We start from the raw sequence: 23,538 nt of genomic DNA, 5'->3' as shown, positions 1-23,538 counted from the left end.
TTTATTTTTAGTTTTTCCTTTTTTTTTTTGCACTGTCCTCATGGCTACCCTCTCCAGGGAACTTGTTCCCCTGGGAATCTTATTTAATGAAGATATTTCCATACTGAAGTGAGGTAGGTGGGTTATAAAAGTGAAAGGGAGGGAGATGATACATTTAACCTGAATTATGTTTGAAGTGTTGGATGGCTAAGTATTAAAAGCATCCAAATTGAATCCTGAGCAATCAGAACACTTGCTGCACTAGGTTTTGCCAGCTGCCAATCATGTTGGACTGAGCTAGTCTGTTCTCTTTCTGAAACTATTAAGGTAAATAATTAACAATAGAACTTCCTCTTGGGAAAAACAAACAAACCAGAATCTTGCCCTCACCCCGCGCAGTCTGGGCTGCTGGACGCTCTGTGAGCCAAGTCAGACAGGCAGCGGGTCTGCAGCCCCAAGACTCCAGCAGCGCAGCAGCCCGGGACAAGTGGGGGAGTCCACAGAGACAAGTCGGATTTTGAGGAAAAGGAAAGTGGGGGTGGAGATGAGTGGCCCCACTTGCTGCTGCTTGACTCCATTTTCTTCAGAATACAAGAGGAAAGAAAGAGGACGTGGTGAGCCTGCCCTGGCCGGATGAGTCACTCATTGGAAAGGAGAAACGTGACCTTTCTACTGGTTCCAGGAAGACTGGAGGGGTGGGTGTGGGAGCTGGAGATAAAGCCTGGCCAATCTATTTAGACAGGATGTTCTTGCAGCAAGTGAAAACAAAGGTGTTGAGTGAAAAACAAGAAAACCGCTTAACAAGGAGAGATGCTGGGTGTGGTTTTTGACTCCCGGCTGAATCAATTTTCACATATTCCAAACACACAAGAGAAGATGGGCAAGGAGGCTGCAAAGCCGCAGGAAGGAAAATGGGGAAAACAGCCATTCTTCTTCCAAATCCCTTCTTCCCAAGTCCAGTGAAAGAGGAGAAGGTGTGAGGAAACAAGGAAGGGTAAGAAGACGCCAAGGAACTGATGGTAATCAAGACAGTGCAGCGTGAGAACAGAAGCGCCAGAACAGATCCACGCGGCCACGCTACATGTGCCAGAGCTGACGCAGATACAGGACGGGTCTCTCAGACAACCGTTGGCAAGTCTGTCTGTCCCCTATTTTTTGCAGTTGCCCCCGGTTCCACAGGTTTGTCTTCTCAGACAGGCATGAACACGTTAGTCCTCCCCATCTCTTCCAATCCCGTCGTCTGCAGGTTTGTCTTCTTGCATTCCGAGGAAAATGGAGTCAAGCAGCAGCAAGTGGGGCCACTCATCTCCACCCCCACGCTGGCCCCTCCGCCGCCCCTCCGCCCCACCTCCGCCCCCTTTGCAGACCCTTTCCCATCTCTTCTTTTTGTTTCTGTCCCCTTTGCACCCTGCCAAAGAGCAGGATGGTCTTTCCTTTATGCGTCTGCTGCCCACCTCATTTGTCTACAAATTAAACCACTTTCCTTTTCCTCAAACTGTTTTCTTCTACTGGCTGAGGGAATCTGAGGCTTGCGTTCAGTATCGGAGGTAACAGGTCATTCAGTGAGAAGTGGGCAGTCTTTTCAACAAACAATTTGAGAACTGGATTCTCAAATGGAAAATGAGACTGACCCTTATCTCATAACATGTGTGAAAATTGATGTGAGATGGATGCTAAGTCCATGTTTTAAGTTACAACTGCAGAGATCCAAGAAGAAAACAGAACATCTTGGTGACTTGGGAATGTGCAAAGATCTCTCAGACAGGATTTAAAAAGCATCGAGTGGCCCTCCCTGGTGGTGCAGCGGGTTAAAGTGCAGCACTGAGAAGATTGAGCCACTTCCGCATGAGTTCGATTCCCGCCTGCCCCAGAGGAGATCCACATGGCGCGGCAGACCTCTCCTGACCCGCCCGCTGCTCCCCTCAGCAGTGTACTTCGTCCATCTGCCTGTTCTGCTCCCCTTTCTGTCTCTGGTGAATCCTCTCACCCTCCGCATCTCTGGCCTGTACTCCAGTTCTATATGAATAAATAAATGAATCTTTTTAAAAAATTAATTTAATTTTAAAAAAGCATCAAGTATATAAGATAAAATGTGATAAACTGGACTCCACAAAAATTGAAAAATGTTGCCCTTTGGCGGAGAACTATAAGAAAGAAAATGATAAAAGCTACAGGTTGAGGGAAAATATCCACAGTACATAATCTGGTTGACAACCTCCAACACAACAAAATGCTAAGTAACCCAACATAAAAGACTTGAACTGGTAATTTACATAGTGAGGAAAAGAAATGGCCAGTAAACTCACACAAAGACATTAGACATCTTTAATCATCAGGGAAATGCTAATCAATAGATTACTAATGAAAGCAGCTTCAAATAAAAAGCTGGATGACTTCACACCTATTTAAACGAACACAATTAGAAGTCAGAGGACTTCTGTGGCAGCTGTGACTCGACCCTGACGATGGCTGGCCATTCCTTACTGGGGTAAAGGCAGAGGCTGTTCCCTACTTCCTGCCAGTCTATCGGCATTCCTGGCCTCTCCCAGGAGCCAGATGCTAGCAGCACCCTCAAGTCATGACAACCAGAAATTCCTGGGGGCATTGCCAAAGCTGTCCCGGGCTGGAGACCACTGCCCTGGTTCACTGACCTCTCCAGCACTGCCCAGAGGGTAAAATGCACAGACTATGAAGGCAGCCTGATGGTTTCTTGCGATTACACAAGTTCATACACTATGACCTAGCAATGCAGCTTGTAAGTATTTACCCAAGAGAAATGAAAACATATTGACCAAACAGGAAACCAAACACTCACACAGAATTGTCACTGCAGATATATTTGCAATAGCTCTAAACTGGAAACACCCCAAAATATCCATCCATGTGAGTGTGGTGGCTCAGGTGTGTCCTCGAACGCCAATACTGATGCCCTCCCCCTCAACCCCAAGACCTGTGCTCATAACCTACTTTGGAAATAAGGTCTCAGCAGGTTTTGCCAGATTACAAAGGGCCCTAGGGAAATGGCCCAGAGGGAGGAAGCCGTGAGTAAACAGGGGCAGAGGCTGGGACGAAGCAGCTACCAGCCAGCAGCACTGAGAATTTCCGGGAGCCCCAGAAGCTGGACAGAGCAAGGAAGGTCCTTCCTAGAGCCATCAGAGGACCTTGGCTGAGAATAGTGAGATCAGGTATCTCTGTCATTTTCAGCCCTGAATGTGCGGTGCCTTGCTGCAGAGGCCCGAGGCAAGCAGCAGCGCAGAATGACGGAACAAGCTGAGGTGCCCAGAAGTGCTACATGGAGGAAGACCCAGCCAGAAGGCCGTACGCTGGCGGCCACCTCAGACGCAACACGAAGGGAGCCGGACGTAGGGCATGCCTGGCTCCGTGCCATCACCTTGCTAAGAGCCAAGCCGGCTGACCACAGCAAGAGGGAGACTGTCTTCTTGGGAGGGGACAGTCCGGAGAGGAGCGCAAGGACATCTGACAGGGGTGCAGTGGGGGGTGGGATCAGAAACATTTGGGGGAGGGAAACGCACTGGACTGGGGTGATGGCACATGGGTGATCTGGTGATGGGAAGCCCACGGGGATGGCAACTGAGATGGGAAAATGCACAAAATGATGTAAAAATAAACATATTATTCATTAAAAAAAATTTTGGCTCTTTTAGTTGCACATAAATTCTCAACTTTACAGCCTATAAACCAAGGGACTGAAGAGAAAGGACAGTGGGGGAGGGGTCATACTGCCCTTTCACAGAGATCAGAGATAGTGAAGGAAGGGACGGGGAGGGTCCCAGCTCGCAACAGCGGACTGGCCCCGCCAGTTTGTCATCTGTCACACCTGTGCTCACCACGGTTAAGTAAACTCCCAAATTCTGCACTGGAGGCCAAGTTCCCCGAAATACTCAAAGAAAATTGGTCCAGGCAGACATCCCAGCTGCTGTCCATTATAACCTGGAATGGAACATTAACTTCTGAGAGGCCCCTCTGGTTCCCAGAGAGCCCCAAGGCTCCCCACACTTCAGGAATATTCTTGGAAACCTAAGTGGGCAGGTGAGAAAACTCATAACACAGTGGCTGGTGAGCAGCACCATAAAGCATGAGCCAGCCAGGTGACAGCCCTGCAGCCTCCACTGCCCAGGGGGCATCGGCTCTCGCTTCATGCCATGTTGGGGGTTCGGCCTGAACGAGCTGCAGACTGGTGAGGAGCCCAAGGCAGGAAGCAGTGCCCGAGGCCAAAGTCTCCTTTTATGCACCACCACCCATGACTAGGCCAGGCTGGGGGCACCTGCAAATGTGCGAGAGGCCACACCCAACAGGTTTTGTGTCTTCACTGTTTTCCGACTCCCGGGTCACGCGTTCTTAAGCCTCTTTTACTCCTAAACTTAACAGAGTCAATCTGGCATCAGGCTGGCTCCAGTGCAGAGGCTGCGTCTCACCTGGGCTCTCTGCACGTCGCTCCTTACTGGAAAAGTGGGGGAAATGCTAAATAGTGTAAGAGATGGATGCAGGAAAGGAAGTGTCCCTCAAGAGGAAATATGATTCCTTTCGTGAAATGCGGGGAGCAGCATCCACTTTCAAGGACTGTTGAATCCAAACTCAACGATATGCACATTTTGTCCAAGATGATCAAGTTGAGGAACACTGCTTTTGGCTCTGCCTGGAATTCTGCTGATGGGAAAAAGGGCGCCCACCTCTCCTTCTAGGGGAGAGCCCCCGCAAGTTCACACATGGGACTGTGCTTGTGTCTGAGGTGCTCAGAAGCTGACATCTGGGCAAGAGCAATGCTAACGCACTTTTCAAACAGAATGGTGAAGAACATCTCAGGCACCAGCGGGTGCTCCCCCAGGCCCGGGGCTGAAGCCCACGAGGGCAATGTCTTCAGCTGGGCGGCACTCTCACCTCTGCTCCCACCTTACAGAGGAAAGCAGACAGGGGCTCTCCTTGGGCACGTCTCTCATATTCACTCTAATGGGGAGAGAACCACACTGGGATTTGGGAGGAGTGAGTTCAAAGCTGTGCAGGAACTGTACTGGGAAAACTGCCCACCTGGTCATTCATCCATGCACCCTCCACCCATTCATTCATCATCCATCCTCCATCTATCACTCACCCTCCACTCAATGACCCATTCAACCATCCAACAAAATATTCCTTGACTCTTAACAATGCTCATTAAGCACATAAGTAAAAGATGAATTAAGACAGGATCCCCTACTCTCACAGAACTCAGTATCCAAGAGTCTGGACAACAGTAAGGATGAACCTGCTGGATGAACAAGTGACAGGCATGGAAAGAGCAACAATAAAAACAGCCCATGCACATGCAGTCACGAGTCCAGCCTCTGGTTCAGATTTGTATCACACTGGCTACTCATCAACTAAAGACAGGGGTCTGCAAACATTTCCTAAAAGGGCCCTATAGGAACTAAGTCAGGTTCTGCTGACTCTGGTCTATTGCAACTACTCAGCTCTGCCTTAGTGGCATGAAAACAATCACAGACGATATGTTAATGAACAGGTGACTGTGTCGATGAAATTTTATTAACAAAACCAAGTGGTGTGCCAGAGTTCACAGCTGGCCAATTCAAGAAAAAAGATGTGATCCTAGGTGAATTGGCTCATAGCTCGATTTCTTAGTCTCCCCTATGACGAGAGAGAGATGGTGATACTTAAGATACCTACCTAGTGGGTGTTATACTACATATATTAAAACATTTAGCCACATTCCCATAGCATGGCAAGGATGCAAAAATTGTCTATTATTATGCTAATGTATTCCTACAGTATGCTAACAGAATGTTTAGGAAGAGGCAGGAAGGAGGAGAGGATCAAGTTCCCTGTCCAGGGGAGTGACCCACATGGTGTGGCAGACCTCTGCTGTCTCACCCGCTGCTCCCCAGTGTACTTCAGTAGATCTGCCGGTTCTGCTCCCCACTCTGTCTCTGGAGAATCCTCTCACCCCTGCACCCCTGGCCTGTACCCCAGTTCTGTATGCATAAATACATCTTTAAAAAAAAAAAGGATGGAAGAAAATAGCTCCATATCTTCCCTGGGCAGAGGGCGTGTTCTTAGGTATTCCCCCTGAAACAGCTAAAAACAAAATAGTTTCAGTTCCGACATCTTGGAAAGTACCAATTTCAGGTGTGAATAGGTGATTTCCCAGCACACCTGCATCTCCACTCCCAGGCACACCCCGATTCGGGGTCAAACCTGAGGCCTGAGCCTGACTCAGCCGATGGGCAGACAGGCCCCCTCTCAAATGCGCAAATTATGATCCCGAAAGACAACTGGGTATGGAAAGAGGACTTGGCAGCTTCCTGAAGATCACTCTCGAAGGTTAAGCTAGCGGGCACTGACAGCTTCCAGGCCTGGGCCATGCTGGCAGGGGCCCCCATGGAGGCCTCAAGAGTTGTTAATCGTTTTAGCCTTCTTCTATGACTTCAAGTAAATAAATGCCTCCAGCCTAAGGGGAGCAGAAAAAGGGTGGTAAGGTCACTGCTGGTAGCGAGGCAGTAACCGCTGAATAATACAGTTTTAAATTAATGTCCCTCAGAGGCGACACGTGTGGGGAAGGGCAGCACTAGACTGGGCGGGGAGCCACCGGGAGCACATGGCGGAGCCTGCCGGGGACCTCTGCTCGCACGTGCCCAGAGCCACCCCTCCGTGTCCTGGAAGGCGCCGCGCACCTGAAAGAATCACTTAAGGGAACACAGGGAGGGACTCGGAGCTACTGGACTGACACCTGGAAGCCAAACTTGCCATAGTTAAGTGCTGCGGGAGACCTCCTGTTGCGTCCCTCCTGGGGCTCTGCCTGCCCAGCACGCGTAACCATTTCCATCTGCTCATTTAGCATTCCCAGCAGCTCAACTGTGAGTTCTGGAGCCAACAGGAACCAGTGGGTCACCAGGAAAACCGGCAGGACTGGGTACCCAGTAGGCAAAATGCAAGACTGAGAATGAGCGACACTCAAACATCCAACACTCCCCTGTGCCACACAGGGGTATCAGACAGGGGTGTCGGGGGGCAGATGCCTCCAGGGTGGAACAAGACAAGCCCTCAGCCCGCGGGGACACACGGGCAGCCTCATGAAGCACGGCCACTTACACCTGGCGTGCTGAGGCCACACCCTTGGCCTTGAATGGCTTCTCCGTCATGGCCTCCAGGTCTGGATGCATTTCTGGGGTCTCAGCTGCCCCCGATCTTACTGCTAGCCTCTGCCTTGGCCCCCAAAGGCTGGCTCGCTGCCACCTCAGTGCGACGCTACCACAACGCTGGTCTCGCTCCTCTACCCTGGCCACCATCATCTTAAATTGAAGTGCTGGGCAGTTGCCTTCCTAGGACTCGAGTTGCCATCTGGAGCCAAAGCATCGTGGAGAAGCTGGCCCCGGATGGAAGTTCTGTGTCTCCCATTTATCACATAAAAAGGTTCATTTCAAATTCTATCAAAGAGGTCAGAAACCGAGACTGAGAGCAGCGCCTTCTCTCTCTCTTGTCAGAAATGGCACTGCCCTCTAGAGAACAGACGGGCGTTTAACCTGGCAAGCGCGTGGCGTTCTCTCCGGAATGCTGGCGCCTGCCAGTGGCACAGCAAAGAGGAGAGAGAAGCAGAAACTCAACAGTCACTGGATAGAGAGAGAAAAGGGCCATTAACTCCCCTCAACAAATGAAGTCCCTCAGGAAGCCCTGCAGCTTCCTGCATACAAAATGGGTTTTTATTCCCAGGACCCCCATCCTGGGTCTAGTTCTAGTGCCCCCCCATTTATCGTGTTAATAACAATAGCTATAATTATGCATCAACGTGCCAGGCCTGAAAAGCACCACTCCACTTGGGGAAGCAGCCTTGGGTTTGCATAAACAAGCGGCCTGCAGGACGACATTTCTGGATGATTTGGGGTAATCACTGCACCACTAAAACCACAGGGGGCCCTATAATGATAGCTACGAAATGCTTAGCAGCTGAAGAATGGCACTCCCCCCCCCCAGCTATCTCTTATCTTCCTTTCACACTCTAAGTCACATCCCCATCCAAAAAAGAACCATTTGCTCTGATCAGTAGTATAAAGGGCTCTGGACAGGAATGGAAAACAGACTGATAGAACAGTCCAGATTTGACAGGCCAACAGTGACTTTCCCAGAGTACTGTGTTGAGAAGGATTCTGAAGTTCTATCAGGGTCCATGAAAAATACCTATCTCTGAAACTAGACTCTGGAAAATGAGGGGGAGTTCTCAAAAATACCAAAAATAGATGGACGAGATGACCCAGTAATTCTATGCCTAAGCATCTACCCAAAGGATTTAATTCAGAAGGGGATATGAGCCTTGCATAAATTTCATTGCAGCACTATCTACAATAATGAAGTTATACAAACAAGCTCTGCGCCCAGAGGCAGGTGACTGTAACACTGAGTGTAAATGTCACGTCTTTGCAAACTAGACCTGAAGTACCTTAAAGTCAACGGGGTTCTCTCAGATCCCATTAGTGCCCACCACCCCCAGTGGCACCACTTGAATATTCTCCGCAGTAAATCCACTACAACCGAGGTTGTTGTTGTGGTTGTTGTTGTTGAAGGCTAATTTTTAAACAGTGACGATGCACAGTGCTTTCTTAGGTCCTACTATGTGTCAGGCACTGTTCTAGCACTTGACACACATTAAATCTCCCAACAACACTGTGAACTCACTGTGGTTATGAGTCCATTACATAGGTGAGAAAAACCAAAACTCAGAGAGGGTGATCAACTTTCCTGGGGCCACACATCCAGGAAGTGGTAAGCTCAGGATGCAAACCCAGGCCACTTGACTCCAGACTTCCATCCTTACCCACCCCATCCCCAAATGCTGTCATGGACTTTGGGTGAGACTGAACCCCAAATCTCCTACCTAATTAGTTGGAATGAGTTTGGACAACACATGATTTCTGTTAAATCCAATTTCCTTGCCTGTAGAGTGGGGTGTCTGAGGGTTAAATGAAACACACAGAGTGACAATATACAATAAGCTTTCAATGCATGACAGTTAGCATTCATGTGATTATAACAACACTCAATCAATAAACCTTGTAATTTAGGGAAAAGATGTCCACACAGCTGTGTATAGAGCTGATGTGAGTATTTTAATGATTACCTTGATTCCTTAGTCTGGGTTCCCTCAAAAATCAGGCTCTGACTGGACGCACTTGGAGAAAAAGGAAGATCCCAACTAGAGTCCAGACAACGGCCATGGCCTGCATGTTGGTGTGCAACATGTGTCCTTCCTACATGAACTTTCTTTAAAAATTTTTGTATAAAAGAAGTGGGGTGCAGGCCAGAGGTACAAGGGTCAGGAGGCGAGAGTATGCACCAGAGACAGAGTGGGGAGCAGAACAGGCAGCTCCACTGGAATACACTGCTGAGGGGAGCAGCGGGAAGACAGGAGAGGTCTGCTGCATCCTGTGTGGATTAGCTCCTGTCTGGGGCGTGAACACAGGCCCTAGGGGTGACAGTGCTGACGCTAAACCCCTAGGCCACCAGGGAGGCCCTTACAGTCCTGGGGTCCCCTCCACCCACCTTTAACCATCAATCCTGAGAGAGAGATGGGAACATTCAAAGAAAGGACCTGTGTGTGTGTGCAGAGAACCGATTCTAGATCGGAGACCCAAACTCTCCTCTGCACTTAGATTTCGGTCTGTGAGAATCTGAGATTAAGAAAGAAATTCTTGCCCAACAGGAGGCCTGGGAATACCATCTGCAAAGACCTCAAACTGCAATTCATGTGGAGCTCTCAGGGTCTGAAACTGGAAATCATTCCTATTTTGAAACTCTCACTGGATCCCAGAGCTCCAGGCTTCCGAGACACGGTGCCGGGCTTTTCACGTTAGTTACACGAGGCCACGCGAAGGCTTCACTGACTCAAAAGAAGAAGAAATTCGGCATGAACGGGTTACAAGTCCACACTGCCAGCACTTTTAAGAGAAGCTGGAGGAAAAGGGCAAACAGGACCTTTTACCTCCCACATGGGAATCTGACCGCACTGACTTTCTAGGTCGGATCCTCTCAACGCTGCCAAGGGGGAATTTGACTGCGTTAGCAGAGCCACACCGCTCAGGGTAGAACAGGCTCCACTGGCAGATGGCACGACTGGGCATGAACTTGAGGGCCCTCAGCCTGGGCATCCATGACAGCGGGAGTGTTAGAACTGGACGCCTCCCCCGCAGGGACCCTGGACGACCTTGACCTCCTCCGCCAAGATGCTTCCCACACCTGCCTGATGTTGACTCAACCCCTGGCCCCCAGCTGCCAGCACCTGGAGGAGGACAAGGAAGAGGCAGCCCTGAGGACCCACACGGGCACCTGTTGAGGCTCCACCTCCTCACAGGTGTCCACCTGTCCACACAGGTGTCTGAGTGCTCAGTCCTAAAAGGAGCCCCGTAGGAGAAACCTTCTTCTCTGAATGAATAGACCATTATTCACACACCAATCACTCCACGCCTGTCCTGGTAAATAGCCTTCGAGTTCCTTGCAATGATTAGCTGTGATCAGTAGGTGTATGTCAGTGAGTCTGAGCACTGGCACATAATTAATTTTCTAAAATAAAACAAAAGAACCTGCTTGAAATCTTATTTAGATCATGAATCCGTTAAGCTAAGCCTGTTCTCATCCAAGCTACCATGCTCCAGCACAGGTGAGGCACAAAAGTGTCATAACGAAGGGCCTGTGGACTGTGGCCCTTGCCCAGCCTGGTTCCCTGACCACTGGGCCAGCTGAGGGTTCCCATGCACTCCCCAGAAGGGCGGGAGTACCATGTCTTCACACCTCAACAATAGAAAGGTCTGAGAGCAAAGACATGAGCAAATGAATGTTCAAAATGTGCTTTGGGGAGCACAGAATTTCTGGAAGGAATAAAGTGTGAGAAAGTCATAAACGAAATATAATGCACAATAATGCAGGAGTAACAAAGGCAAGTGGCATGAGCCGAGACATACAGTGTGGCCTGTGATGAAGGAGAAGCAGGTACATTATACATGCACACGTACGCGAAGATCCCAGTCAGAGTAGTAAGAGCAAATCTGTCACTGTCTACGGCAATGAGAAGGGGGGCTTTGACCACTAATGCTTACACTTTATATTTCTGCATTTTCAAAGTAAAGATGTTGGTGGAAATGACTTCTGCAATTAAAACACAACTGTAATAAAAAATTGTATTTAAAAGGTTTTGCAGAAGCAGGAGAAAGGGAGGTTTACTGGAGAATTCCTTTTGGATACTGAATTTCTCCAACGCATTTAAAATGCATTCCATTTTCACAACCCAGTTTATCCTCTCAGATGTTCTGACAGAGAGCCGGTCATTTGCATGGCGGGCAGACAAGCTGGGGATCTGAAGACAACTCATCACACACTTAGAAATCATTAGGTTCTCCTTTCTTCCATCACCAGGGCCGTGGGGCCCAGGACTGAGACCGGGTGACCAGAATCCCTGAGACTGCACTCCCTCTTCCTTTCCCAAATGGCTGCTTGTAAGGAACTTATGTGGGTCTCCCTGGACCAAGTACGGCCAAGAAGCTGGGAGATAAAGACAAGCCAGGAAGGACACCAGGAGACTCTTGATAAGCCCCAATGTCTAGGCCTAACCATCTGTAGGATCTAGGCATAGGACCTGGTCAGTGCCTCTCAGCTTTTCTGGTCTTTGTGACTTTCATGACCTCAAAGGAGTGGTTTCAATATGCTTTCTCGTAATCTGAACAGAAAAACTGTCTGTTATTGGCTGTCGCTCTTTAGGGGACCACAGATTACTGTATTACCAAGGGGTTGGGTTGTTGTTGGGTTTGTTTTTGTTTTTTGTTTTTTTTTTTTGCCTTCCTCTCCGCAAAACCAATTTTTACCTCCTTGGGAGTGATTTCACCCCTGCTGAGAATGTATATTCTTTCTCTGTGTGTAATACATTTGTGCTCTGTGTCCACAGAGGATACCAAACCGAACTCTGCAGGTGTGTAAGTCCTTTATATAAAATACTATAGGATTTGCATAAAATCTACACACATCCTCCCATATAGTTTAAATCATCCTAGATGACTTACAGTACCTAATATAATGTAAACACTATGTCCACCATTGTTGCACTGTATTGTTTAGGGAATAATGACAAAAATCTGTCGATATTCAGATGCAATCAAGTTAGTCAAACTATTTTCCATCCACAGATGTACAAGCTGCTGACAGGGAAGGCTGAGTGTAAGTGAGTGTGTGTTTGTGCATGTGTATGAGTATGCATATATTAGTGTGTGTGTGGCCTCACAGCTTAGGTCCAAAATATGCAAGTTTCTTTATCATACATATAATATAAAAGCATTTTATGATAAAAAGCATTACTTTTACCAGGTGGAAACAAAGCATTTTTCCTATCTATAGGGGTGTGTATGTGCGTGTGTGTGTTCTAGTAGCCTTGTAGAGGTAAACACCACACACTTAAATGCAAAAATATGAAAAGAAACAGAACAAAGCAAAAAAGGCTTTTAGAGTGAGTACAAAGCAGGAGAGGTGGTTTGACAAGTAAATCCCAGTCACCACGGTTGAGACTTTCCAACGTACCTGGACCGCAAGCTCCCAATGGAGACGCCAGGTTTCCCACAGCTAGTATTTTCTCACCAAACTCTTTCTAAAAAGGTCCCTGAGACCCTACCAGGGGCAGGACTAAAAGCCAAGCAGCCAAGCAGTAAACACCAAGTGGGTGAGCCTGAGTGTGTTAAGGAAAATGGGGCTAAAACATATACTTCTCCGATGCAAGCTCCACCAATGCTTGTGAACTCACAGGAACCAACAATGGTTTTGGAAGATTCAGGTCTGTTCAGAAAGACCTGTGAGTTCTGAAATTCTGCTTTATCTTGTTAAGAGGAAATAAAGAAAAGACTTAAAACCACACACGAGTAACAAACAACTATATCCAGCAGTAGGATAAAGCTGAAAGAGAGAGAAATAGATACGGAAGCAGACAAGGGAAACCATAATAAGCCCAATAACTCTTAAGTGCCTTTGCTACACTGGTGAGGGGGAGGAGGGAGGTTGACTTCTCCTACCTGGCTACCCACTCCTGACAGGGTTTATTTTAGGGTCAAAAACAGGTGCAGGTATGCACTGACAGATCTGAACAACTTTCACAAAACCAATACTTTGCCTCCCTCACTACAAGCCAGCTCACTACAATGCATGCCAGTAAGACCTAGTCCAGGCCAATCTACTTTTTAAGGCTGGTACAGCCCATTAAACGGATGCCGTGGTCTACAAGTACCACCACAAATTCAAAGCAAATGTATTCCAATACCTTTGGTTCTCTGAGGAGAAAGCGAAGACTCAGGGATCCCTGGTGGAATCCCAGGACACGGGGCTATTTCTTGGCAGACCAAGGTAAATGTTGGCTGCTGTTTTGTCTACTTATAGGAATGGGAGAGAGAGAGAATGAATGTGTGTGTGTGTGTGTGTGTGTGTGTGCTCAATCTCGAGAAATCCTTCCTTTGTCAACCTGGTCGAACGAATTTCTCCCTGCTCTCGCCCACCACCAGTCTTGAATTTGTTTAATGTCCAAAGTGCACGTGTCCCAACGCCCCCGAGGATCTGGTGCACAGTTCAGGTCCAACTGGTCTCACGGCATCATCCACACTAAGTGGCCGCTGAACTCTCGCCTACCGGTTCCTTGCCACGAACCTCAACACCTCAGGGATGTACTGTCCCTTTTGAGCTCACTCATGTGGACAGAAGAATTAAGAATTCTGAAGGACAAAGCTGAACTTACCTGAATTCTGAGATGCAATTTCAAAAACAAGAAAACCAAGGTACCTGACTCAACTTGGAAGAACTTGAAGTGGGTAATTTAGTCTTATCTGGATAGAGTAAGTCATTCAGGTTTCAGGAAAGGCTCACATGCAAAGTAGGTATCGGCAAAAAAACACATAAGCCAATGAAATAAATCACAAGCCCAGACATTAGTCCATGCATGTACAGTCTATTAACATTGCTAACATTTGGGAAGCCAGAATATTCAATGAGGAAAAAAATCTTCCCAATAAGGAGTGTTGAAGAAATGACATTCACATGTAAAAGAAGGAAATTGATCCACTCACAAAAATGATATCAAAATGGATTGAAATCTTAAGTGTCTGACATGAAATTGTAGAATTCTTAGAAAACATAGGAAAAGCTCCTTCACATTGGCCTTGGCAACATGATTGTGGATATGACACCAAAAATAAAATCAACAGAGCAAAAGTCAGTTAAGTGGTACCACATCAAAAAAGAAGAAACATCCTATATAGAATGGGAGAAAATATCCACAAACCATCTCGGATATGGAGCAAACATCCAAAATATACAGGAACTCACAGAACTCAAAGATAAAAAATAATCAGATTTTTAACTAGGCAGAAGACTTGAACAAATCTCTAAGAGATACAAGGCCAACAGGTACATGAGAAAGCATTTGACATCACAAATCAAAACCACAGTGTGGTATCACTTCCCACAGGCGAGAAGAGCTAAAAGCAGTATCAAGTGTTGGAGAATATGGAGAAAATGGACCCCGACTGCACTGTTGGTGGGACTAAAAACTGGTATAGCCATGACAGAAAACAATGTGCAGATTTCTCAAAAATTAAAAATGGAACTACTCCACGAGCCAGTAATCCTCCTCTAAGAATGCAGCCGAAGAAAGTAAACCTGTGACTATCAAGGTGTCTATGCCCCATGTTCACTGCGCTCCGTTCACAGTAACCATGACATGAAAGCCATGGAAGGGTGGATGAACAAATAAGGAAAACGTGATTGATTCACTGATGGGCTGAAAGATTCACAGGTACATGTACACGTGGAATATTATTCAGCCATATAAAAGAAGGGGCTCCTGTCATCTGTGACAACATGGAAGAGCGTAAGGGTGTTATGCTATCCTGTACTATGAGAACTAAGTCAGACAGGCAGAGACAGCTGGTCTGATACTGCTCATATGCACACTCCCCAGCTCACACACGGGGGAGCACAGGGGTGGTTACCTGAGGCTGGGGGGATGGGGAGACGTTGGGCACAGGGCATAAACCTCTAGTTCTAGCCACTTAACGTCAAGTTCGGTGACGACAGTCAACAATGCTGTACCGTAGACTTGAAACTTCTAAGAGCTGACCTCTAATGCTCTCAGCACACGCAGACGCACTCACGCAGGCGCACGCAGGCTAACTATGCCAGTAAGGACTTCATGTGGTTAATCAACTTTATCATGGCAATCATTCAGGTACATACATGTATTAGATCATCGCTGCACACTGACATGAGCCATCACGCTGTCCACCTTAAACTTACCCAACGTGTTCATTATAGCCCTAAAAAGCCAGGGAAAGGAGGGGCGGCCTCCCCTGCGATCGGAGCCGCAGGCTGAGCCTCCACTCTCCCACCTCACTCTGGTGGGCACAGGGAGTGGGTGCGAGGCCCCGTGTGTGGCACGCAAGGTCCACGTGGCAAAGGTTGCTTCCACCTTCCCGTAACCTCCCCCCACAGCCTTGTCTTGGCTCAACAGCACCACCCGTCCTCTGGTTCTCACAAAACCATGGAAATCAAACCCAACTCCCATCTGAAAAGCATCTGACAGAGAACGGGCCACGTGGCAAAGTCTCTCAGGCCCGCAATCGGGGCAAGCAGCTCCCACAGAAGATGGGGCACATACAACAGGCCCCAGTTTAAACTGTGGAAGCCTCGCAACAACATGACATTGACTCGCTTCATCCTCTATGCCTAAGCCAGAGTTTTGTTAACTGTGACTCTTTGGAACAAAGTTTGCACTTCTGCAACTTTTTAAAAGCGTAGGTTTCTCCCTCCCAGGGGCCCTCACGCACTGACAAGCTTCTCCCGGCTGTAACCTTGCATGACCTACCCTCTGCCGCTAGCCCGTTTCCCCACTCCCCGAGCAACCCCATGGGCCTGCACGCGCTGCTGCTAACTGATTCTGTGTTGAACTGATTAACATGATTAACAGATGAACTGGGTTAAACGGCACCGAGAATGAAAATAACGCGTGTTCATGCGGCTACTGGGAAACAGAGATGGCACAGGGAGTCTGCTGTTCCTACTGCAAGGGGAGCCACGAGCCAGGCTGCGGCGGCAACGTCTCCTGTAAAGGGCCGTGTGGGCATCTTCCTCCTCCCCCGCCCCCCCCCCCCGAATTCAGCCATGGTGACAGGGAAGCAGCCACATACAGCACAGAAAGACCGGAACCGGCCGTGTGGCAAGAGAAGCAGACCTGGCCCCTGGCTATTACTGGTAGATACTCCTCTCCAGTACTCAGTGTGCAAAAGGCTCATTTCTAGAATATTCCTCTTGATGCGTTTTCTCCGGCGCCCTCACTTTATTCAGCTAGGCAGGGGCACGCCGGGCGCCCCTCGCTGCCCGGGGCCCGCCTGCCCCCCACGCCCGCGCGCGAGCACTCACTTGGGCGTATGCGCCTCGTCCACGCGGTGGCCCAGCTGGAACTCGTGGGACTTGCTCCGGTGCAGGGCCGTGAAGCCTGGGATCAAGTGGATCAGCTTCCGGGAAGAGGGCGGCGGGGTTCCCGGGGGCTTCAGCTTATTCTTCCTCCTCATAGGCGGCGTGCCTGGCGGGGTCACGGTAGTGACGATATTGGGGGTCCGCGGCGGGGTGCGGACCGCGTGCCGCTGCCGGGGGGACGGGGGCAGGGAGCGGTGGCCCGACTCCAGGGGCGGCGGCGGGCAGAGACCCGGGTAAGCGTCCACGGTCAGCCTGTCCACGTGGGTGTACGCGGGGGCCCCGGGGGCGGGGCTGGCGTGACAGAAGTGCTGGGCGCACTTGGCCTGCACCCTGGGGCTCTGGGAGAGGTGGGTGCGGATCCAGGGGGTCGGCTCCGGGGGGCACACGGGGTTGTTCTCCTTCCCCGTCTCGGTGGTGGGCCACTGGATGGTCCAGTCTTGTTTGGAAAGGTTGCCTCCTGGTAGGAACAAGGAGCAGAGACAGGGGTCAGCCAGGAGAAAGGGGGCGCTCCAGGGGGGCGCACTGCTTTGCATACGCGCCCCTCCCCCCCCACCAACAGACACACCGCGCACACACACACACACGTTTCGGATGTTCCAGCTAGGTGCTGCTTCACTTTGGGCAGTTCCTACCTTAGTACCTGTTTGTTCTGCAACAGCGAAGGTTCTAGAAGCAACGGGCACCACCCACACTCCAGCAAGCCCAAGCTCCTTCCCGGGGACGATTGTACAGCGGCTGTGTACTTATACAGCCTGGGCGCTAGTTTGGATTTTACTTACCAATAGTAGCAATGTAAGAAAAACAAGAACGGAGCCATCCCAGGTGTGGGCGAAAAGCAAAGCGCGCGGGGAGGCCGCCGAGGGGCAGAGCGTGGGGCCCGCGCAGGCCGCGCGCGTGTCCACTGGGGCCCAGACGCAGCAGACGTCACCCCCACCCAAGGCCCGCCCAGGATTGGAAAAGTGGCCAATCACTGGGGACGAAATTTCCACCAATCAAAACTGCACTGCCTTATAGCCTGATTTGCATAAAGAAGCCCGAGTGCAAATCTAGCTTTTTTTTTTTGAGTTTACGCCTCCCACCCCAGGCAACTCCAAAGGGCAGCTTCTTGGGCTGGTGAGCCCTAGGCTGCAGTCCTAAATTCTGTAATAAACATTTTAATAGCGTGGCCTGGCGTCAACATCTTGGTCTACTATTGTTTGGTTGATTATTTTCTGGCCTGGGAAAGCTCAAACTTTTTCCCATTTAGATGAGTGAGAATTCTGCTTCAAATTATACCATTTCAGCTTACAAAAGTGGTCATAGAACACTCTGCTTTTGCATAGCTGGTGGGGGGAAGAGAAGTCACCACTGCCCCCAACAGAGCACCAGATACAGATTACAACACATAACCCCTACAGCGGACCTCAGCCACGGACCAATATAAACTCAAGCGCATAAATTCAACCACACCAGATGAAATGCAACTTGAAGGGATCTGAGAAAAGTATATGCAGTGAAGCAAGTCAGTACCATAACCAACAAATATTGGGCATTTTCATAGTAGGCAATTTAACCAGTACAGCACTTCCAAAATTCTACTGGACATCAATAAGCACAGCGGGGGCTCTGAGGTTAAGAGGGACAGGAAGGGACCTAGGGACAAGAGATGGTAGAGCAGGAAATATTTTTTAAATTAAAACCTAAAATAAAAAGGTATTATCTGTGCTTCCGCAGAGTTTACAACCTGGATGGAGAGACAAAAAATATACATTCATGAAAGGAATTACAAAATTGTTCATGGAAGTCAGTAAGCGTTATAATTCTAAAGACATAATAGTTAAAAAAAATAATCCACACCCACCTGGCCCCTCCCAGAGGAGAACGGGGAGACTGTGCGGCTGCTTGTGGTGACCTCCACTCTGTGGTTGAGAGGCCCACAGTTCAGATGTTCAGAAAAGCAAAGGCCTATTTCTTGCCTTTTGAGCCTTCAAAGGGTCCAGCAGTTTCAAGGGGATTTAAAGAATGTTATCCCCAGGATAACACTTCCCCTCACCCCACCCCATGTAAAATATGTAAATTCTGTGGGAGGCACGGCCACCCCTGGCCACTCCCTGAGCCGCTCCCTCGGGGTAGCCTCCAAGGCTACCAAAGCCTGTGCTCATCCATGCAAGCATCCAGCATGCACTTTCTGAATGTGCCAGGCACTGTGCCTAGAAGGAACACAAGAGACCACAAGCAGGCCAGCCCTGATCCCCTGGACTCACATCCTGAAGGAGAGACATGATAGACGAGAAAACACACTTGACAGGCTCCAGGTAGTTGTCTGTGGTGGCAGGGACACAAACAGAATGATGTAATAAAGCACACTGGCAGGGTGGCAGGGCCTCCCTGATGGCACAGGGGTTAAGGTATCAGCCCTGTTGAGTTCAACCCCCGGCCGGGAAGCTGACCCACATGGCACAACAGGCCTCTCCTGTCTCTTCTGCTGCTCCCCTCAGCAGTGTGTTTCAGTAGCTCCACCTGTTCTGCTCCCCGCTCTGACTCTGGTGAATCCTCTCACCTCCTGTCCCTCTGGCCTACACCCCAGTTCTTGCATGCATAAATAAATAAAAATAAATCTTTTTTTTTAAATGTCGCATGGTAATACAAACCCGGGAATAGGACTCTGCCAGAAAAAGGGAATGAACCATTAAATGGCAGGCAGGGGTCCGGGGAAGAGGACCTCAGGACAAAAGCAGGAAAAAGGCAGCGGTTTGCCTTTTTTGTCTTATGATAATTTGTCTATTTAAACTAAACAAAGGCATTTTCATAACTCCCGTTGTCATGAATGCAACTTGAGGTTTTCAGCCCTGGCAGGAGCTTAATCAAAATCAATAATCCGATCATGCACGAGCATTTTTCATGCATTTGTTATATGGGCCATACAAAAACCAATCTGGTCTAAGCTTTCGGACTCCGAGGGACAATGTTCGGCCTTTCTTTATCTTCCAGGGTGGGAGAAGTAAAAGCATAGGAAGCGAGTGATTACCAAGTACAGACTCCAGAAACATCTAACTCAGGACAGGTGCTTCCCCAGCCCCTCTTTTGGGACCTTCTTGAAGACAGCATGCACAGGGTGTAATGACCAAGAGGCTGCAGGAACAAGGAAGGGACATTTCCCCGGGCGGGTGGAACCAGCTCACTGTGGATTTTATACCAAGGCCAGTGGGAAGCCACTGAGGGTTGAGATCTACTCAGACTGACGGCGTCCTGGACAGGGGAGCCAGCTCGAGGGAATGCAGGCCTGCAGGGAAGAGGTGGTGTTGGTGCCGACTCTGGTGGTAGCCGCCAAGATGGAGAGAAGTCAGCCTGGGTCAGTGGATGAAAAAGCAGGACCCGGCAGAAGGCGATCGAGCGGACCAAGAAAGGAGATTTGGCGCAGAAATGAATTCCAACCCGTGGCCGCCTCAGTGACAATGATTATTACCTAACGGCCATAACGGGAGCTCATTTACAGGGTATGTGACAGTTGACTGAGTGGCATCAAGAACAGTGACTCACTGCCGCAGTTTTAATTGAAACAACTCATTTCGTTATTACATATTCATTATAGAAAAATTAGGACACTGAGATCAGGGTAAAGGCAATATTGTTCCAGGGCCTCACCACCATCCCTGCTGACTTTGGCTGTGCAGTCTGCTCAGTGGTTTCTGTAGATTTTTTAAAAGAAATGCCACAAGACCTTACTTAATGGCTTATCATCTGCTTTCTCCACTTCTCTTGGGGCTGTTTTACATTATATTTCATTTTGATAGTTCTGGCTGCAAAGGAACAATTTCTTTTTAAAATGAATTTGTCTGTTGTCGATGTGTCTCTATAACTGCAGGAGTACATTGCCCCCACCCCCCAAATGTACGCACGCTTCACTCACCCTCCACCAGCACTCAAAGGGCCCTTTTCATCTCCACTTTGTAGATAAGGAAATGGATGTGCGGCACTGAAGATGTGTCTAAGGTGACCACAGAGATGGGACCCAGAAACCAGGACTCCGTGCCCAAGACCTGTCCACCTCCTAACCAAGATACAGGAGCGTCTGAGACACAGAGCTGGACCGTCACCTGAACGCCAGATGACCACAGGTGCAGGAGTGCGGGCTCATTTCTGATAAAAGCCCCCCTTTTCAATCCTTCCACACTTTGCCAGAACAATCTACCCAAGTCACGATCACGCTGATATCTGTTCTTAAATGTACATATACATTAGCCTGGAGACTCAAAGAGCCAGCTCTGGGATCACATGCTGTGGCCTTGATTCTGGCCCCCCACTCACCATCTGGGGGACCCCACAGATGGCATTCATCTGGCCTTCTGGCCTCAATGAGTCTTTGCTGAATTGCCTGTGAAATGGGACAACCACGGGATCTGCTCAGGGGAATGTTACAACCTCTAGGGGAAGCTCTGCATAGGGAGAGACATGACCGGCGAGTGTGTGGAAGCTGTAGCCGGTTTTGCTATGGAGCAAGGACCAGATAGGTCAAGGTAGCAGCAGGAGCCCATCCCAAGTTGCTGAAGGACGGGAGATGACGAGGACCTGGGTTAGGTCGGGTGTGGCAGAACCAAAGATGGGGAGGCACGTGAACTGACTGGGCATAAATCCCAGGAAGGAGGAAAAAGTGGCTAATACTCATGGTGAACTTTATTCCTTCCACCATTGTTTCGAGTAAATTACTTGTGTCAAATTCGGTAACCACACAATGACCTTAGGAACCGGGCAAAATGGACGCCATTTTACAGATGAGGAAACGGAGGCACAGAGAGGTTACGTGACTTGCTCGAAGTCATCCGGCCAGGGAGGACAGCTGGAGTTTGGCCCCACACTCTCAACCACCACACTCAGGCAAGGCTGACGTCCTCATTTCCAGCCTGGGCCACAGGGTGGCTGTGGCACCAAGCATAGGGACACAGGAGAAGGCAACAGAGAGAGACGGCGTCACAGAGCCGCGTCTGAGCTTCCTCCAGGACATTCGGAGGCGATGCCTGCCTGGGATGCAGCTGCTGCTTCTCCCCAGAATCCGGGAACTGCTCCTCAGGAAGAAGGTATTTCTCTAGCCTGAGAGGATTGATCCTGGCATTCTAAAACCTCCCAAGCTTACCCAAGAGTGTCAGACTCACCTTCGACTTCTAGTTCTCACAAAGACAGGGCGTGATTTAATCACTTTCGCCTGTCTCTTCTCCTCTCTGATCCCTGAGTCTCCAGAACAGACATGCTCTGACCTTGAATTACAGGTGTGGGGAGGGGGAGCCAGTCACGTCTCCCACCGCCTGGCTCCCTCAGAAGGAGGAGCGATACCAATGCATTTGGAAGATGCTTTCTGAGCCAAAATAAAATAAAGTAAACAGGAATTAATTGAAAGGAAGCCTCAAGCAAGGAAGTAGGAGGTTTTGCGATGTGCAGAACCACAGACATTGCGATGGGGTGCTTAGACATGTACTTGGCCCTACCAGGCCTCACTGGTTTCTCCAGCTATAAAATGGGAATAACCTCAGAGCTTTCGTCTGGAATAACTCTGAAGGTTGAAAAAGACCAGGTATTTAGTACACAGCCAATGATGCATAAATGTTAGTGAAAAAATGGAAACTAAACCATCTATTCCCAGTGATGCTGGTGAGGATTAAAGAACTAAAGTGTCTCGAGTTTGTGCACATACCCCTAGTTCTGCCAGGTGCCATCCCCTTCAGAGAGTAAACCCTTAGGATCAAAAGCCACAGGGCCCCCTCCCCCACCGTGGTTGAACTGTACCCCTCAACAGCATCCTGACGCTGAGTTGGGAGCCACTGGGAGCCACAGTCTACCCTTCCTACACACACACACACACACACGGTTAAGGGGACACTGAGTCGCTACTCCCCCCACTCCCAGAAGCCCTGTCCTAAATTTGTTTCAAAGTCTAAGAGATGAGAAGACAGGAAGAAAATCTTTATCCCCTTCTCCATCAAGTTCCCTTCCTATGTACCTCAACAATGCAAAATCAGAAATTTGGGGGTGAAGCAGCAAACGCTTCATCTCATTCTCCAGACCGCTAGCTCTCAGGGTCAGGCGTTCGGCTCGTCTCTGCCGAAGCCTCGGAAGCGGCTGGTTGATGGGCTGCATCACCGCCCCTCCCTGCTCTCTTTTGATCTCCTTTTTAATAAAGTCTAAGGGAAAAAGGTAATTTTTCATTTTAAATAGGGAAGGTGTGGTAGCAAGGCGCTCTGGGGTTATTAATCGCAGCCCTTACTATCTTGTCATCCGCTTCTGGAAAATCATTTTATTTCTAGTCTTGAAATGGGTGGGGAGAAGGGAATAGGTTTTAAGAAATGAAAGGCCTGAGGATTGATTAAAGACATTTCAAGGTGGAGAGGGGTTTCTTTTGACATTCTCCGATAAGGGACTAAGAAATCAAAGCCATTCTCCTGGGAGAAAGTGATTTCTGAAAGTCTGGGCCAGTGCCTAGCTCCTTTGTCCTGCCCGGTTACACCGTTAAAACAGGCAAACTGAACCTCAACACCCGCATCAGCACGCGCATGCCCCAGGCCTGCAGAGGCAGAACTGGCAAGGAGGCCGCAGTCCAGACTCTCCACTGCTTGTGACTGTTGTGAAGATCTGAAAGTATTTGTCAGTTAATCCTTGTAATAGAACTTTTAGATGATGGTTAAAATATATTAGGACTGACGACAGGGATTACAACTGCGATGGAAAAAGGCACAAAATGATGTAAAAATAAACTATTAAAATAAAAAGATTAAAAAATCTATATGCCTTGAATATATATATACACACACACACACACACACACACACACATTAGGACTGAAACAAGCAAAAAATTGTTTTTACTCTAATTCTGGTAACTGTGGCAAGAAACAGAACTCGTAAACACTGGTTACAAGTGTTTGACTGTAGTCGTTAATAAAAGAAAAGTCACAAAACAATTATTATTGGCAGTAATAACAGTTACCATTTCTTGAGCACCTACTAGGTGCCAGCTTATATTGTAAATATTTTCCATGTGTTCCTTCATTTTATCCTTACAAAGAACTGTTATTTTAGCTTTACATAACAACCA

General features: G+C 48.8%; 1 protein-coding gene across 1 annotated transcript in view; it reads right to left on the bottom strand.

Annotated features, from left to right (window-relative positions):
- Positions 1-23,538, bottom strand: part of KSR2 (kinase suppressor of ras 2) — a 339,253-nt gene that overhangs the window by 179,708 nt on the left and 136,007 nt on the right. The window contains exon 4 of the mRNA XM_012730806.1: positions 16,420-16,933. Coding sequence (XP_012586260.1) covers positions 16,420-16,933 — 514 coding nt within the window. The remainder of the gene's footprint in view (positions 1-16,419; positions 16,934-23,538) is intronic.

The sequence above is a fragment of the Condylura cristata genome, unplaced genomic scaffold (assembly GCF_000260355.1).
Source record: "Condylura cristata isolate star-nosed mole 26May11 unplaced genomic scaffold, ConCri1.0 scaffold00029, whole genome shotgun sequence".
Classification (NCBI taxonomy): Eukaryota; Metazoa; Chordata; class Mammalia; order Eulipotyphla; family Talpidae; genus Condylura; species Condylura cristata.
The sequence above is the reverse complement of the archived record's forward strand: the minus strand, read 5'-3'. Positions and strand labels throughout refer to the sequence as shown.